Below are 16,987 nucleotides of genomic sequence, written 5' to 3' on the forward strand. Positions count from 1 at the left end.
AAAAAAAAAAGAAAATGACCCCTTTTTAGAAAACTTTAATACAAAAGCAGAAGCTCTGATGACAGACTCTGGTTTGAAATTCTTAGAAATATTATAGTAAGTCATACTTAAATTTAGCATACCTTTTCTCCCATAGACACGCCTCCTGATGTAATGATCACATCAGCACGGCTGATACCTTCATTCAGTGCATTCAGTAAATCATCTGGGCTACAGAAAAGAAGAGGTAAGCAGATTAGTGGCACGCAGCTACTATGAGTTACAGTGTAAGCATCTCTTTGCACAGATATAGGTGTATATACACACACCCACTTTAAAAAGGAAACATAACTAGGATAATACTGAGATCTTATACTTCTGAAGACTCCACACTGCTCTATTCAGCTCATGAACCACAGCTGTATTAAGCAGACACCACAAAGGTTGCCCTCTTTCTACCTAAGAGCTTTGTATAATGAATAGGATAGCCTAGGTTGGGATTGAAGAACACCAATACAAATCTATAAAAGCATGCCATTTGCACAGCTGATAGCAGTACAAATGATGATTTAGGTCAACTGACAGTATATGCAGAGGGACCTGACCCATGAAAATTACTGGCCACCAAGCAGGCTGCAGTACTACCTAACTTATTTTATGTGTGTAAAAATGGGGGTAAGGCTCCACTTCAAACCTCCATCAGTGCAAAGTGGGAGTAAATCCTTTGTTTGTCTCCTCCACTTGAGGGCTCTGCAGCAAAGGCAGCTGTACATCTACTTCATCTTGAAAAACCACAATCTATCTTGTTCAAGTATGTATTCTTCATGAGAAACAGTAAGCAGAGATCTGTCATGTTTCTTCATAAGAAGAGTATAATTGTAAAGATGAAAGATAGAAACTAACTGCAACACTTTCAGTGTCTTAAAACTCTTTTTTTAAAATCTAAACTGAAATTGTAGTTTTCAAGTTACCATTACCTATCTAGCAAGAGTGCTGTGCTAACAGGAAGCTTAAAGGCATGTGGGGAGAAACTCTGTAGCATAAACTATACAAGAAGGCTGAGGGAAACCAACACGACATTAAATGTGTACTTTGCATTTAACATTTGTGAACTGACTAGAAGCTAACCTATTGCTAGGACTGTATATCATGTTCCTTCAAAAGCATCAAATAGCACAGATCCTGAAAACAGTTTTTATGAGAGGCTATTCCTTATGTGAATGATGTTCAAAGAACTGGCAGTAATACTAATGACTGTACAAAGGAATTAATCTGGAATACGAGGTCTCAGTTATCACATTACAATTATAAATTACATTTATGTGTTATCAAGACTTTTCAGGCTGCAAATGGCATGTATGCTATACTTGGTTAACTTCTGCTATATGTCAATACAAAATAGAATCACCACAGTTCTTTTGGAGACTGAACTGGAAACAGGAAAACCAAAAATACTGTGTAAGATCTGGTTGACCTTTCAGAGGGACTAATAAAATCTGTGTTCCAATAGGTTTCAGACAGAGGAAGCCTTTCCTCTGAGCATCTTGTCTTTGCCCATGCCTTGCTAAAATATGATTTATGCAGTACTTAGCATGGTGCTGCATGCACAACATTTTATGTGGTAAAAGCATAACTCTCTCACTGAGTAAGTAACTCAAGTGCATGCAAACCTGCACACTCAATCTATTCACCAGAGAACTCATAAGCTTTTTCCACCTCTGTCATCTTACGGGCAGAAAGACTTCAGAACCTCTTCTCCATCATTTCCAGTAAGTTATGCAGCATTCCGATTGGCATCACATGTGATTATGCTGCATAGCTTTTCCATGTAATAGGGAAGCTCTGAAAATAATGCCTCCTATTTTATGATGTCAGCCTACAATGTCAGATATCAGTAATATGGCAGCAGGGTTGAAACTTCCCACCAATACTCTTACATTTTATTGCTGTGAGACAGACGGCAGCAGAGGGACAGTTTGACTAAATGGTATCTAATGTGGAAGTGTGTATGAATCAAAGGTCTGGCAGTGAATTCCTCCATTTGGAAAAAAATGGCAACCACTGACATTCACTGATGCTTGCTGAACATTTGTGGAGCCCAAACAGTAGATGTGAGCACAGTGAGATGGTGGGCAGTGTGTTTCAGCAGTGGTGGCAGTGACAGTGGGTCACCTCCGCTAGTGCAGATTTTGAGGAGTGGAACATGCAGGCTTTTGTTCATCACTGCTGAAAATGCACAGCTAATGGTAGAGACTGTGTTGAACAAGAGTGTTTTGTAGCTTAGAATCTGCTTTATCAAATAGCATTATTCTCTTTGTACCTGTTGAAGTTTCCACGAAAATAAATAGCAGACATTACTTGTAGAGCAAGCTAATGTATCCACTCCTTAGGTATATCTCTTTCTAAGAGGTAGGCAACAAGCTACAGTAGAAGGAAAGGCAAATTACTAGTGCTACAGTGTTTGCTGTAATCAGTCAGCTATAATGAAACACTGCCATTTTTTAAAGGAAGAAGTGACTACACACATCGTGGGACGACTCCAGGATAGTGTGTTAAATGGCAAGCTATTTTAGGTTTCTGCATATCTTGGATGCTCTAACTAGCCTTTAAATTAATGGTTGAACTCCATTTTCTTTGGGAGAAACATAAAGCATACAGACTCAAACAAAGCTATCTTCTTCTTTGTTCTTTATGAAGCAGAAACATTTTCTCAGCTGCCCTTACTGAAATTTCAGGATTGTTTCATGAAAACCAGCAGAAATCTTCACTAGTTATCAAAGGCAATAAGAAAAAACAAGTCTCTTGTTGGCTACTGTTGTTGTCCTGTTCAGAACCAATTGTTTCATACTGATGGTCTAGGAAGTACTCTGTATGCAGTAAGATATTGCTTAAGATTACTATAGAGTTTGTAATAGGAAAGATCTATCAATAATCCAAGTCTTCCTTAATCCTTGTCAAAGATGGTGCAAGCTGGTATGCTCCAGGGAACACACATTCTTTATATGGGTGGATATAGGCCTTCGTTAAACACAGTGACAGCCAGATACTCATGGCATTAGTCTTAGGTTAAGACTGTTTTACGTTTAGTTTCCTCACTACATTGTGATGCAGATGAGAATCTTATCTGGAGTTTGCTCCAGGCTGTTTCATTGGATCTTGCTTAATTATTTAAAGGTTATTCATAGGAAGCAAGACCACTTGTTTGAGGATATCCTAATTCTGAAGTAGGAAGCGTACTTGCTTCTGGTTGTGGTTTGAGAACAGTGAAAGGAACAGTATAAAGCAAACAAGTCTATATTTAACTGCTGTTAAATAGAATGGAAGTGCTCCATATATACTGAATATGTTCTGAATTGTAAATTTGTAAAATATAAAATTACTTACCAAAGGAGGAAACTAAAACAGTATAAGCCCAATCTCAAATCAGGTGAAGGCTTTGTTTATGAAAGTAGCATACCATTGGAGTAGTTAATCATAGGGTTTTTTTAAATTACATGCCATATAAAAGTGAAGATTACTGGACTTAATTTTTTTTGTCATTTCCAGTAGAATGTCCTGTACAATAGATCTCCTTCTTTACCACATGTAAAAACATTTCTAAAATCTACTGCTACTTCCAACCTACAGCACTGTATATCCTCTTTAGTTTGTTGCAAATTCAACTGGATTCCTCCAAATGAAAGATAAGAAATATTATAATAAACTGAATGATTATGCTAGTTTTTTGTTGTTGTTGTTTTTCCCCCATAAAATACATATGGAGAATTTCATCCCTTGTCTTTACAAGAGGCATCTCTCTTTTTCTGTATTTGGCACAGTTTTCTCGCTTAAGTCTCTTGAACCTTCTTTATATCCTACTCAACGCTGGTATTTTTACTTTCTCTGCAGTTAATAATACAAGGCCCTCTCTTGAGTGGAGTAATCTTCAGTCAACACAGTAGCAAACATTTTCCTTGCATTAGTGGAGTTAATGGAGAGAATTATCATTCAAATTGCACACTAACAAATATCTGATAATTAGATAAAAAGATCTGACTTCTTATTTCATTTGTTGCATAAAAAATGAGCAGCTCTCCATATTGAGACGGAAATGCAATAAACTGAAGACTATTAACTTCTGGAAGAACAGAAAAAATAGTTTTGATATCTGAGCATAACATGACAAGATTGTTCTAATGGGCTTGTGACAAATCACCACAAAGCTGAGAAGTAATACTCACTATTCAGAAGATTTCTTTTGAAACTCTGGCCATTGCTAGGGCCAGGATACTGGATTAGCCAGACTAATGGTCTAATTTACTACAATAAATCCTTAGAAATGTCTTCTGAAAGTGCTATTCTTGTATTATTTATTTATTTTTTTTCCCCTGGACAGGACTGTAACAGGTGCTCAAATATAATAGTGAATGCCTTAATCAGTGTAAAGGAGGTTTGATGGGAAGTCTCATTTCCAGATGGCTAAATTCTTCTGTTTCATTTGGTGATTTTCAAAGTCGGAGTGACATTGTGCTAGAGAAGAGTGTGCGCTTCTCTAACACGATGGAATTGATTAAAGAAACTATACTCTGTGTGCTTCAGATTACATCCCAGCATCTTCTGTAAATACAATGAAGAAAATTGTTCTATAAGAGTGACATGCAGTTTATGAAACTATTCATACAGATAAGTAAGTACAAACCCAAATTGTCTCTCAAAAAAGGAAGAAATCTCCATCTAGAGCAGATTGTGTCTGCACAAGTATACGAGCAATGTTTGTAGGTTGCTCTGAAATTAATGCCTCCTAACTACAACAATACAAAGAGCACAATAACACTACTCGATACAGCAAATTCTCAGCTACAAAATACTACTTTTCAACAGTGACTACCATTACCTATGCATGTTTGCCAGCAATAAACAAGAACCTGCATGCTGCTCTCATAAAAATCTGCATGGCCATCCAGAATGCAACTTGTCTAACTGTGCTCAGATCTACTGTTTGGTATCCAAAAATGTTCAGCAAGCTTCAATGGATGTCAATGTGTGCCATTTTTTTCCAGATGGAGGAATTCATTGCAACACTTTTGCCTCATCCACACTTCCATGTCAGACACCATTTGGTCAGACTGCCCCTCTGCTGTCATCTGTTTCACAGCAACAAAATGTAATGGAATATTGGTGGAAGATTTCAACCTCTACTGCCATACCACCAACATCTGCCTCTGACATAGTGGGTCAGCATCATAAAATAGGAGGCTTTACTTTCAGAGCAGGCCATGTACACACATTTTTGAAACTGCAGACAAAGATTTACATAAAAGCTCATGTACTATTAAATATAACTTAATGTACTATTAAATATATCTTAATACTCTCCACTAATTGTGTCAATTGATAAACAGACCTTCTATTTTACCACTCCTATTTTCCTGCCCTCTTTATTCACTTTTATAAAACAGATGAATAGTACAATCTGGAAATTAATTGGAGGGTAACTGTTATAGTGGCAGCAGCATGTGTAGAATCTGGTAAATATATAGACGACATTATAGTTGACATGCCACTTGGTTTCATTAATTTGAAGTGAACTTTTGAAGCCTAGTGGTGTACCAGAATAGGAGCACCTTCGATATTCAAGACAAATTCTGATAATCAAACTAGTTTGTGGAAAACTGTTATGCAGCACTTGATTACTGAGCTGTCACTGAATTGAAAAGATACATGAGAGCTTAAGAGCTTGAACTAGACAATGATACAAACCTCATTAAAAAAGACATAAACCATATACAAGATTTTCTTCCTTTCTATCAGAAAATAACTACAGTACAGTCAGGACCAAAGAATTCTGTTTTAAGTGCCATTCTGAAGTACTCCAAATTACAGTATAATTTTCTCTTTCAAATAAAATCTATGCTGTTAATTCATTTCTGTTGATCCCGTTGTTGCACTTTATGTTATTAATTATAAATCTGTCAACCTCTTCTTTGATACAACCCTTAACACCAATAGTTTGAGATACGTGCAATTAAATTGTTCAGTTTTATCATTTAATTCAGAAAACAAATTAACAAGAAATTGTGAGCTGCATCACCTACCGCTCTGCTGCAAATGTATGAACCCTGCAAAACTGAATCAGGGCATTTAGTTAGAACTGACTTAGCAAGCCACTGTGACAGTGGAGAATCTGTAGTTCACTGCTGATTTCCAGGACCATTTCCACCAAGTTCTCGCCACGGTAATCTCATTCATTCAAAACAACCTCATTATCTGACAGTCATTTCCAGTCCTTGTATTTTGCTATATACAGCTATTGTGGTTGGATGATTAAAAGAAACATTTTTGATAGTCATACTCTTCTGTACACCAGCCCAGGCTTTTATAAATCCAGATCTTTTGGGAAAGTCTACTTGCTAAACTGACGCATGCAACCTTAAAACACGGTGCTTTATAAATATGTTGAGTGGACATGCAAAAAGATGCATGCACCATAATGCACCATGATGCATGCAGAAGTGTTTCATTGTGATTACTAAGGCAGTAGCTTTTTTTTTTTCTTTCCTACTGTTTTACTTCATTTGAAAGCATCTTATGCATTTCATTAATGTGATGAAATAATCACCTCTTTAAACATGACTCTTCAAAGATACAGAGGAGCTAGAGATTTATGCATACAGAGTGAAAGCAGAAGTGCTAGCAGTGGCTCTACACCAATCATGCTGAAGACAAAAGTAGATCAACTGCTCCTCTACAGCAGCTGACCACAAACTTCAAAAATCCATGTGCCATAGTGGCTTGTGTTAGTTTTGCATCTCTTGAGGTCTCTCTTCTGTTAAACAGATCTCTCAGAAGGGTGATATCTCAAAATTATTTAACAATGATAAGAACTTCTAGAAATTGTTTTTGTGTGCAAAGATCCCAATAAAGTTTCTACTTTTATATCAGAAAAAAAAAAAAGGAAGAAACACCTCCAAAACAACAAAGAATTTAACAAGTGAAAAAAAGCCAAGGGTACTTATTGTACTCGGAGATCAATGTCACTTCTGTTTGAGGAAACACAAGATATAGATTTGATCCTTTATGATTAACTCGTTTTTCTTCTTGCGCTCATTCACTTGAGGTGACAGATTTCAAAATGAACAGATGGATGCAGCTGGGCATAAAGACAAAATCTGTTACCCACTTGTCACCTCATGGCTGAGAATATTTTATATACCAGTAATTTGCAGGACACAGGACAGTGAACAGATAGCACATTAAGTGTAGCCAGTTAAAGCCAACTTCTGTAGAGTATATTTTGAATGTAACAGGAATTCTGTGTTTTGACTGGTATGGCTTTCCAAAGTAGAAGCTGATCCAACTTTGATGATGTATGTTAGAACATACAGAAACTCTTCTTGAACTGTATTTGTTTCAATATTTTCTATGTATTCCATCATATTCTCATAACATTTCTTCCTTCTTCCTTCTGGGGTATTTCTCTGGAACATTTTGGGCAGATGCAAAATGTTCTTCCGAAGAATATAAGCCAGCTTGTTAGGAAAGCTGGAATTACTACCATAGTGCTTGGCTTGTCTAACTTGACTATGAAAGCTTTCTTATCTGACAGCACCACAAAAGAACCTTTTTCACTTTTAACTGTTGCTCTAATTGATGCTGCTGTAAATAAGAATACAATTTCCCAGAATTAGCTTTTTCATGTTTACATTTGCAAACTCAAAAAGACTTTGGTTAGAAGTGCTCAACTATTTTATTGAAGTTACCATAAGATCTGTTAAATATATCTGGATGACATGTACTTTACTCCACTGCTTTCATGGACTGTTTCAGTAGGGTCCCAGTCGTATGTATGACAGAGTGACAAAAGACCAGAGATGTGAGAAATAGGAGTAGGGATATAACAGGAAAAGGCCCCATATTGTACAAGCCAGATGCTTATGCACTATGAAGCACATTCCTACATGAAAGCATTACATCATTGATGGCTGGATCTGTATCACATTTGTCTGCTGCTTGTGTATATTCATCTGCAAATGCTTGTGAACTACAGTGATATTTTTCATTAAGACTGAAAGAAAAGGAACACATTTTTGACAGTAGCTGCTGGTGTTCAGGTGCCATGCCACTGTACTAGCCAGTGAGCACTTTGGTGCTGCTGCTGGTAGAATGCTGTCTTGATGTAAATTAAAATGTTAAAGGATTCCATTTTTTTTAGGGCAACTGGTTCTGGATACTTATTTCCCCAGTGTCAGAAGACAAAAACATGATGCTTAGAGTGAATCTGAACACTCTAAGTCCAGAGTGGTGTGTTAAGAAAGAATCTGCAAACTGCTGGTTTCCATTAATTAATAAGTTATTCCTGGCTATTTTATTAGCTGAGGATAATGAACCTTAGAGATTCAATTCCAACACTTACCAGAAATTCACTAGATTTTCTGGGAAGTTGAATGGGATTTCAATACTAAAGACAGTAACTTCTATTTTATCTTCTTTCTTAGTCTATATGGATTCACTGACAAATTTTTACTTTTGGAGTGGAAAATGTTCAGCAATTTAGTCAGGCTGAAATAATGTGACTGGAGATTACACTGCACAATACAATAATCAATGCCAAAGACATTGCTCATCAGTAGGTATGACTGCAGATATTCACTGGTGACTCTGAATACAGTTTAGCAGTTATTTCTCTCTCAGAGCAGTCATGAAGTATGTGAATTTGCTTATGCAGACATATCTGACACACGGTGTCGTGGTGGCATAGTTATCATGGAATTCCTTATCTTATTACCATTTTGATTTAGCTTGAATTTTAAGTAAGAGTGTAAGGGCTAAATTAATCCTCACTGTAAATTAGAGTAATTGCCCTTGAACTACAGTAGGCACAACTCTATTTCTATAGGTAAAGAAGCAGTCCCTAAAGACAGTGCCTCAAAATGAAGGTTTTCTGTGAAAAGTACTGCCTTTTGCAGAATCATAACTTGGGAAAATCATGTGGAAAAATGTCTGTCTTTAGGAGAAAACTGACCCGGAACCCACAGGTCAGGGACAACATGAAAGGGCCTTTTAAAAGTTTTCCTCGTCGTCAGCTACGTCTTAAAACAAATACTTGTTTTTAAAGAAATGTCATATGAAGTACGACAGTTATTTTTGTACACTAAAACATACAAATTCTAAAAGAAGAATAAAACATAGCTTATTAGATCTAAGTGGAAAAAAGGAACAGAAGAAAGACTTATCTTGTTTCACATGAACTGGTTTTTTTTTTGACAGCTGTTAACAGAAGAAACTACAACTTCATTTCTATCTGTAATACTTGGCTATATTCTTTCAAGCACAAAGATGTTTTTCATGTAAGAGAATGCCCACAGTGTTTTCTCCTGCTTCAGAAACAAGAACATTTTTTCATTGGCTCCTGCTACAAGAAGCAGGGTATTTTTTTTTTAATGGGCTTTTATTTATTTATTTTTTATTTGGCCTAGCACAGCTTAGAGGAACGCAAAGACTCATTTAGTATCTGCCCTCTAGATAGGCTGTTAGTAATGATACATGATCAGAATTGTATAAGGAATTTCTAGTTTACCAGCTACTGTTAGATTCCAGCTTTCAAGTCACTTCTGATAAGGGCAGACATGTTCTACACATCAGATTAAAATGTTTTAAAGCTACAGGTGCTTGTAAGCTAATTGCAGTTAAGTTTCTGGGATATGCAGAATACAGCACAAGATGCTAGTGAGCTGTTCTCTATAGTCAATTTAATGAGGAAGATCTAGATCTATGACAATATGTTTTCAGCATAACCAAACAATTGCTAAACAAGAACGAGTCTTTTGAAGGCTAAGGCTATGACAGATTGATTCAGTAATAAGTACAGAAACTTGTTTTTACAACATGCATACATACTGTACACATACATACAATTTAATTCTGCAACCTTTTCTGATAAAAAACAGGATAATTAACCTCAGTGAGAATCCTCACGACTGAAATTTTCAGTTATTAGCCTTCAATAGGCTTTTCATTACTTTTCTGCCCATTTTTAATTCCTACATGGATCAAACAATAGAAACTATTTTAAATTTTTGTTCATGGAGAAAATTACAGATGGTTTACTCTCCCTTTGGCTTACCTTTGATAGGAGATAAAATTCTGTAAATTAACAGGTATTATTGTCAGCCCCTTAATAAGACCTAGTATATAACTTCATAGTGTACTGTTTAGAAATTTCTCAGACATTCCAGTTAGCCTGCTCTAGAGATGATCAGCATGGTAATGGAAAAATAAGCATGCAGAAAAATAAGCAATGAAGAGTCGTAACAGTGACTTTTCTAGAGTTGTACTCCACTATAGCTGCAAGCAGTTTTATTCCTAATTTGCTCTGTTTTTAAGGATAAAGGTGTCTCCTACTACTGATGAGTAATGTAAACATTCTTGCTATTAACAGAAATTTAATTCCATCAGCATTGTGGTGCCATGGATGCACTGGTGCATAAACATTTAACGGACGGAATGAAATATCACTTGCTCCTCTATGGCAACCATTGGTAAAATCTGTGCTCAAAGCTCTGCACTGACAGACACCTAGTCGAGTCTGCCTGTGAACATGCATGTGCCTCCACGTCCCAAGTGTTTTAAAAATGGTGCTCACCAATCTGGTAGGCCTGTCTCCGCAGAGTTCTGGAAGCTCTGTGTCCCTTCTTCTTTAAAAACATCTGGCTTCCTGAGGGTAAAGGAAGCAGAAGGGGTATAATAAAGAGCCTGGGAAGGAGAGAGGCTCCTGGGGTGCAAGTAATGCTCTCTGCCCAGCTGTGTCCCCCTTGGTAGCTCTAAATATTCAAAATAATCATGGGAAATACTTCATCCCTGTGAGGCCAGCCAACACAGTGAGAGGGCTATAAGGGAGCACAGTTCTGTGATAGTTTGGACAGGATTCTCACATGGATGAAGAGTGAAGTTATGGAAAAGTTAGAGTCTACTGGGTATGCCAACACTGTAGTTCATCTTTCCTTGCAGAAGCTATGGAGATACTTCTTTACTCTTTACTTCGAGGCAAAACAAAATGAAGCATTAAAGAGCCTGACATTTAGGAAGGAGGATCATAGGTAACGGAAAAAGGGCCCTGCTAAAGTATTTTACTTGTTCCTGCCTAAAATGGAAAATGGAGTAAAGAAAATTTGGTGCAAATAGAAACCTATAGCACTTTGTGGTATATTAAATTACAATGCAGAGAGCTTTCTGGCTTCCTATTCTGGAAAATGGTCTCAGGGCATATTAAATGTCACTTTCTTGACTACAAAGGAAAAGGGGTTGTATTTATCTTATTTTTACATTTTCATGGTCAGTAGGGATGCCACTTCATTAATGAGAAGCTCCATATCCAGCTACTCTACTCCACGAGGCAAGATTAGAAAAAAACATCCCAAATTTAAAAAGTTACAGGACTTTTAAAAAATATAGTTAGGACTACATTTGAAACAATGTTTTGCTATGAATTTCTATTCTTATGAAGTCATCATTTCCTTTTACATATACCTCTTCTAAGTCAGTTTCACTGGGAAGAAATCATTTTTAGGTACCTGAAATATATACTCTATACTCTTTTGATAAAGACAAGCACTTTTATATTCTCTATGCAGTAAAGGACTTTGATATTTCTCTAATTGTCTCAAAATATTAGACAATTACATGTAAAATGTAAAATAATAAAATTGACATGACGATTTATGTATATCAGTATTAAAAAATGAAAATAAAATGTTCAAGGTTGAAATGAACTCAGTGATGAAGTGCCATTGTGCAACCCCTGAGCCCTTTCTTATTTTCAGCAGATTGGAGCCTTAAAAACTTCCCCCAGACCCCATCTCAGGCTCAGCTGATCTTGCACATAAAAGCTGCAATTTATCATTTCAAAAATAACATTTTTGCACACAAAGATCCTGTGATTTGTCTTTGTGTGAAGACAAGACTGGGCCAATATGACTGTACTATGTTATACTGTTAAGGATACAAACTGACATTATTAACGTGGAGTCTGAAATCCTCTTTTTCACCTTTGTAAGTCCATGCCTGGTTTCTCCTCATAGGTCATCACAGAAAAGGTCTCTCAGATCAGATGCTTACTAAAGTTGTTGGGCAGTCATGGAAAAATATTAAAAGTATTCAGGTTATAAGTTTAGTTGTCAGTCTCTTTCTGTTGGATTTCCTAAGATAGCCATTTTCTGAAATGGCTTCAGTTCAGCATTTCTTCATCTATTCATTGTCAGAGAACAAAGTCAGTCTTTCATTCTTGGTATATGGTCACTGTGTCTCAGGAAGTGATATACAAAAGACTTGCATAGGCAATCCCAGCTTTTGCTTTAATCATCATTATGGAAAGCAGTTTCAAACATCAAGAAATTTTTCTGGCAAGCTGTGAAATCTAAATAATACTTAAGTAGTCACAAAGATCTTCTACAAGAAGGTCATCTGACTCTATAGATGTGCCTGAGTGCCACAGTGAATTACAACTGGTTTTATTTTTCTCCAATAAATACAGTTCCAAGTTCTTTCAATTGCAAATATAGGAGGACTTTCACTGTATTTTGTCCTCTTTATCTATTTGTTGTCCAGTGTCATGCTCTAATATTGGCTTGTCACTCTAGAAAAGCTAATTCAGAAAGAAGCCCAGGACTCCGTTGTGGACAATTACAAGAATGACACACAGTTTTGCATTAGCCTAGCACTAGTCACTTCTACAGGGTAAATTTTACTTTGTGTCACACAATGTGGTTTCCTACCAGTAAAGAAAATTCCCTGGGCTCACAATGCCCACTTTATGAAGTTCTTTTTTTCACTTATGGCTTGGCTCAGATGCTTCTTTGTGCTTCCCGATTCTAATATGTGAATTAGATGACATTACTTGTTACATATGACAAAGTATCTGAGGTTTGCCCTACTGCTTATTAAGATTTGTGACAGAATTAAATGTTTATGCTTGAAAAACAGAATATTCTTTTGACAGATGAAAGAGTAGACCTTACTTTCTGAACTACCTTCAAAACACTAGTCAGCATCCCTAGATTCATTAGGCTATGACCACACTTCGTAACACCATCATTTGAGCAGATCTAGAACTCAAGCCAATTCAGCAAAAAAAAAAAATTACAATACTTGAATTACTTCCTTTTTTACAACAGACCTTTCCTTGCAGTCCTTTGTTAAATCAAATTAAGAATTATAACACATCTATACTTCAATTCAAAGCGTATTTGACTGTACCCAAGAAAGACATTAAACCGGTGCAGAGAAGAAGCTAGGATACTGTGTCTGAATTAATTCTGCCTATAACTCATATCCTAACTCATATAATGATATATGTCAAATCAATATTGCATGCAAAATTTTAGAGCAATTTCTCTCTCTTCTCTCCCTGACTCCAGATGTTCCATCTGAATTATAATGCTGGTAATTACATGCAACCCACACTACTAGAAAAGACTTAAACTTCTTTATGGATGACAGATACAAAACTCAAGCAGACTCAAGCAGACTATATTCTTGAATGAGTCAGGTCTTAGTTACCTTCCAAAACATGAAGACACTCTTTCAAAGATTGTATTTTGGAATATCATATAGTAATATCAGAACAAGAAAGGTGATTTTTAAGGAGTTTACCAGCCACTTACGAGCTCTGTGTCAACTACTGTATCACAAAAGAGAGGTATATAAATGAGAAAACAATAACTTCTAATGCAGACGAGCTCTCATATGCCAATTTATCACACAACATAAAAAACACTGCTGATTTTATAATTGTTTCTAAAGCAACTGAGCAGATAAAGTGAATTTCCTAGATTTCTCTTCTGAATGAAGAAGATATTCTTCCTATCTCCAATGTGCAATCACAAGCCCATAAATGAAAATGTGGCTGGAAGCAGCTAATGTTATTAATATGTCTCTGAGAAAAGATGATAAGCAAATTTAAAAAGAGAAAAGAATGCAGAGAAGGGAAAAATGAACTCAAAGGTAAAAACATACGAGGAAACTGAATTCATTGCAAATGTCATCAAAATTCTTTGGCAAATTGAGTAAAATGAATCTCTCATTCATAGAAAACGGTCAAAATGGAAGATGGCTTTCTAAACTTGAGGCCCACTCTATAGCAGGTTTTACTACGGCTAAACAACAGTTTTAAATAAACAGTGGACACGAAGACCAGAAATGAAAGGCAGACACAAAAATATCCTGATCATTGGATTAGTAGAGCTCTACAGCTCAGAACTGAGATGAACACTTGTTTTATCAATAGTTTCCACAGAACCAAATAAAAGGAAATGAGATTAGAAGCCTTTTTTAACCTGGTCTTGCTACATGAGACAATAGACAAAAGTACATTGGAGTGTCAGTTTTAACTGGTCAGCTGATCTGTAACTTTTAACAAGTTATTCAGACAAAGACACAAGGTACGGCAGCTAAAACAACATCAAAAGCGTTCTCCCTTCTTTGACTTTGCATATATTTTTTGTTTTTGTAGTAGTTCTGTGGGAATATCTTCCATTTCACACAATCAGAGATGTGTGTTCTTCAGACAGTTTGGTTTTCATGTGTTAAGACCACAGACAGAGAAAATGGCGTTTAGACAGCTTCAGCTATATAACATAGCTTTTGCTATGTTACTTATAAACCTATTTTCCAGGTTTGTTCTTTTCTCCTACTGGTTGCATTTATGATTTTACCTGCAGATTTTATCTGTGTGTTTTGGACTTGTGTTTTTAATTTTAAATACTGCGTCCTACATACAATTTATGAGAATGGAAACAATGACAATCTCAGAAACTGTTAAAATGGTTAACAGTTGAAAATACAAAATATGGAAGTGTGACTTGAGTAGCCTGTTTGAAACATAACAACATACAATTAAGATGCAAAGACATTTTAAAGTTGAACACAACTGTTCTGCAGCCACCTGCGGAGGTACTGTGCTCCTCCATCCTTTCACATTCCCTGCTGGAATGTGTTCACATGTATCACAGTGAAGCAGCTGTCACTGTGTTCACACCTCAGCTGGATGTGCTGTTTTCTTAAATAAATATCTTTGAGTGATTCATATGCTAAAATGACACATAGGAATACTTACCTCTAATTTTATCTATGCAAAACAATTCTCATGCTTAAGTACTAGCTTCTTATATATGACTGACAGAATTTCCAACCTTGTTAGAAAATTGACCTGTTATGGCAATAATAATACTCAACTATGCTTCCTATTAGCTTCAGTGCTTACGGTATATAGGAAGTGCTGCTCCCTGAAAGATGTAAAAATTTACTCAATGTAAAATGTACAAGGAAAAAGAAGTAGAAAAAAGTGCTAAAAATATAAGCCCCAACAACGAAATATGAGAAAGGGGGAAATACATAACGGTGAGGACTTTGAAGAAAGTATTACAAGTTTTAATTTTTCCTTCTGAGGAAGTTCATAGTTTCCTAGTGTTTTTATCACATCTGTTCTGTACGTATAGCAGGCATAGAGTCTTCCTCTTTTTCACTCTCTATTTACATATGTAAATATGTACAAAATAAACTGCACATATACATGAGCACATACAAACATACATAATCTATGGTTTAACTCCTGTAAACCATTTAACAGACACTAAAGGCTTACTCATCTTTTCCACAGACATGCTAACCAAAAAAATCAAAATTGTAACCTTCATAAGATCTCTTTGGTAAGTGTCTTGCATTTTTCAAGTGCTGTGGTACTCCATCAAGGCAGTCGTGTTAGTCAGAAAGATATATACTGAAATATCCACACAGACAACACTCTCTTGGTAACTTCACTATCTAATGAAATAACACTATACTGGTTATCAAACTTATTTATGTAATCAGATTTTACATTTGATTGCAGATGTGTTTTGATGTAAATTTATGAACAAGGTATGTTGGTGTGAGAAAGGGAGGAGAAAGACTTGTAAGGTCCTTATATCAGGTGATGAGGATTCTTCACTAAGTCAACAGTAACAAATTCTTCTTTCAAAACTTACTACAAATTTCAAAATCACTCTAGAATTGGAGGCTCACTACTTCTATTCTCTGAACTAAAAGTAACTACCTCTGTAGAAATGACCCCCCAAGCATGAAACTGAAAGCTTAAAAAGAATCTCTTATTACATTTCATAGAATCACAGAATGGCCTGGGTGGAAAAGGACCTCAAAGATCATCTAGTTTCAACCCTCTGCCATGGGCAGGGTTGCCAATCACCAGACCAGGCTGCCTGCAGCCACATCCAACCTGGCCTTGAATGCCTCCAGGAATGGGGCATCCACAACCTCCTTGGGAAACCTGTTCCACTGTGTCACCACCCTCTGCGTGAAAAACTTCCTCCTAATATCTAACCTAAATCTCCCTTGTCTCAGTTTAAAATTATTCCCCCTTGTCCTATCACCATCCATCCTCGTAAAAAGTAAGTTCCCGTCCTGCTTATACACTCCCTTCAAGTACTGGAAGGCTACAATGAGGTCTCCCTGGGGCCTTCTCTTCTCCAAGCTAAACAATCCCAGGTCCCTCAACCTGTCCTCATAGGAGAGGTGCTCCAGACCCCTAATAATCTTAGTGGCCCTCCGCTGGACCCGCCCCAAGAGCTCCATCTCCTTCCTGTACCGGGGGCCCCAAGACTGGATGCAGTACTCCAGATGGGGACTCACAAGAGCTGAGTAGAGGGGGACAATCACCTCCCTCTCCCTGCTGGCCACCCCTTTTTTAATGCAGCCCAGAATACAGTTGGCCTTCCGGGCTGCAATCACACACTGCTGGCTCACATCCAGCTTCTTGTCCACCAGGACCCCTAGGTCCTTCTCCACAGGGCCAAGATAATATTATCTCAAGACACAGAGACTTTATTAGGGAGAATTCAGAAGCATCAATCTCTCTCATAACTGAAAGCAAAACTGCAACACTTGTCTCCCTTTGATGCATGCGTATGTTTGCTGTTTTTCAGCTCTCATCCAACAAGTAAAAAAGGGGTTACAACATATATTTATGCTAGAAAAGTAA

At 36.8% G+C, this 16,987-nt stretch overlaps 1 protein-coding gene across 12 annotated transcripts in view; it reads right to left on the minus strand.

The window, feature by feature from the left end:
* The window catches only part of GPHN (gephyrin), a 227,754-nt gene that overhangs the window by 7,474 nt on the left and 203,293 nt on the right, over positions 1 to 16,987 (minus strand). For 7 of the 12 annotated variants that reach the window (XM_031553583.1, XM_031553579.1, XM_031553582.1 and 4 more), the window contains 2 exons: positions 10,601 to 10,672; positions 123 to 210 (listed from right to left, as the gene is read on the minus strand). In XM_031553583.1, coding sequence (XP_031409443.1) covers positions 123 to 210; positions 10,601 to 10,672 — 160 coding nt within the window. The remainder of the gene's footprint in view (positions 1 to 122; positions 211 to 10,600; positions 10,673 to 16,987) is intronic. The other 5 variants (XM_031553589.1, XM_031553587.1, XM_031553586.1 and 2 more) reach the window with 1 other exon arrangement.

The sequence above is a fragment of the Meleagris gallopavo genome, chromosome 5, assembly GCF_000146605.3.
Source record: "Meleagris gallopavo isolate NT-WF06-2002-E0010 breed Aviagen turkey brand Nicholas breeding stock chromosome 5, Turkey_5.1, whole genome shotgun sequence".
Taxonomy (NCBI): domain Eukaryota; kingdom Metazoa; phylum Chordata; class Aves; order Galliformes; family Phasianidae; genus Meleagris; species Meleagris gallopavo.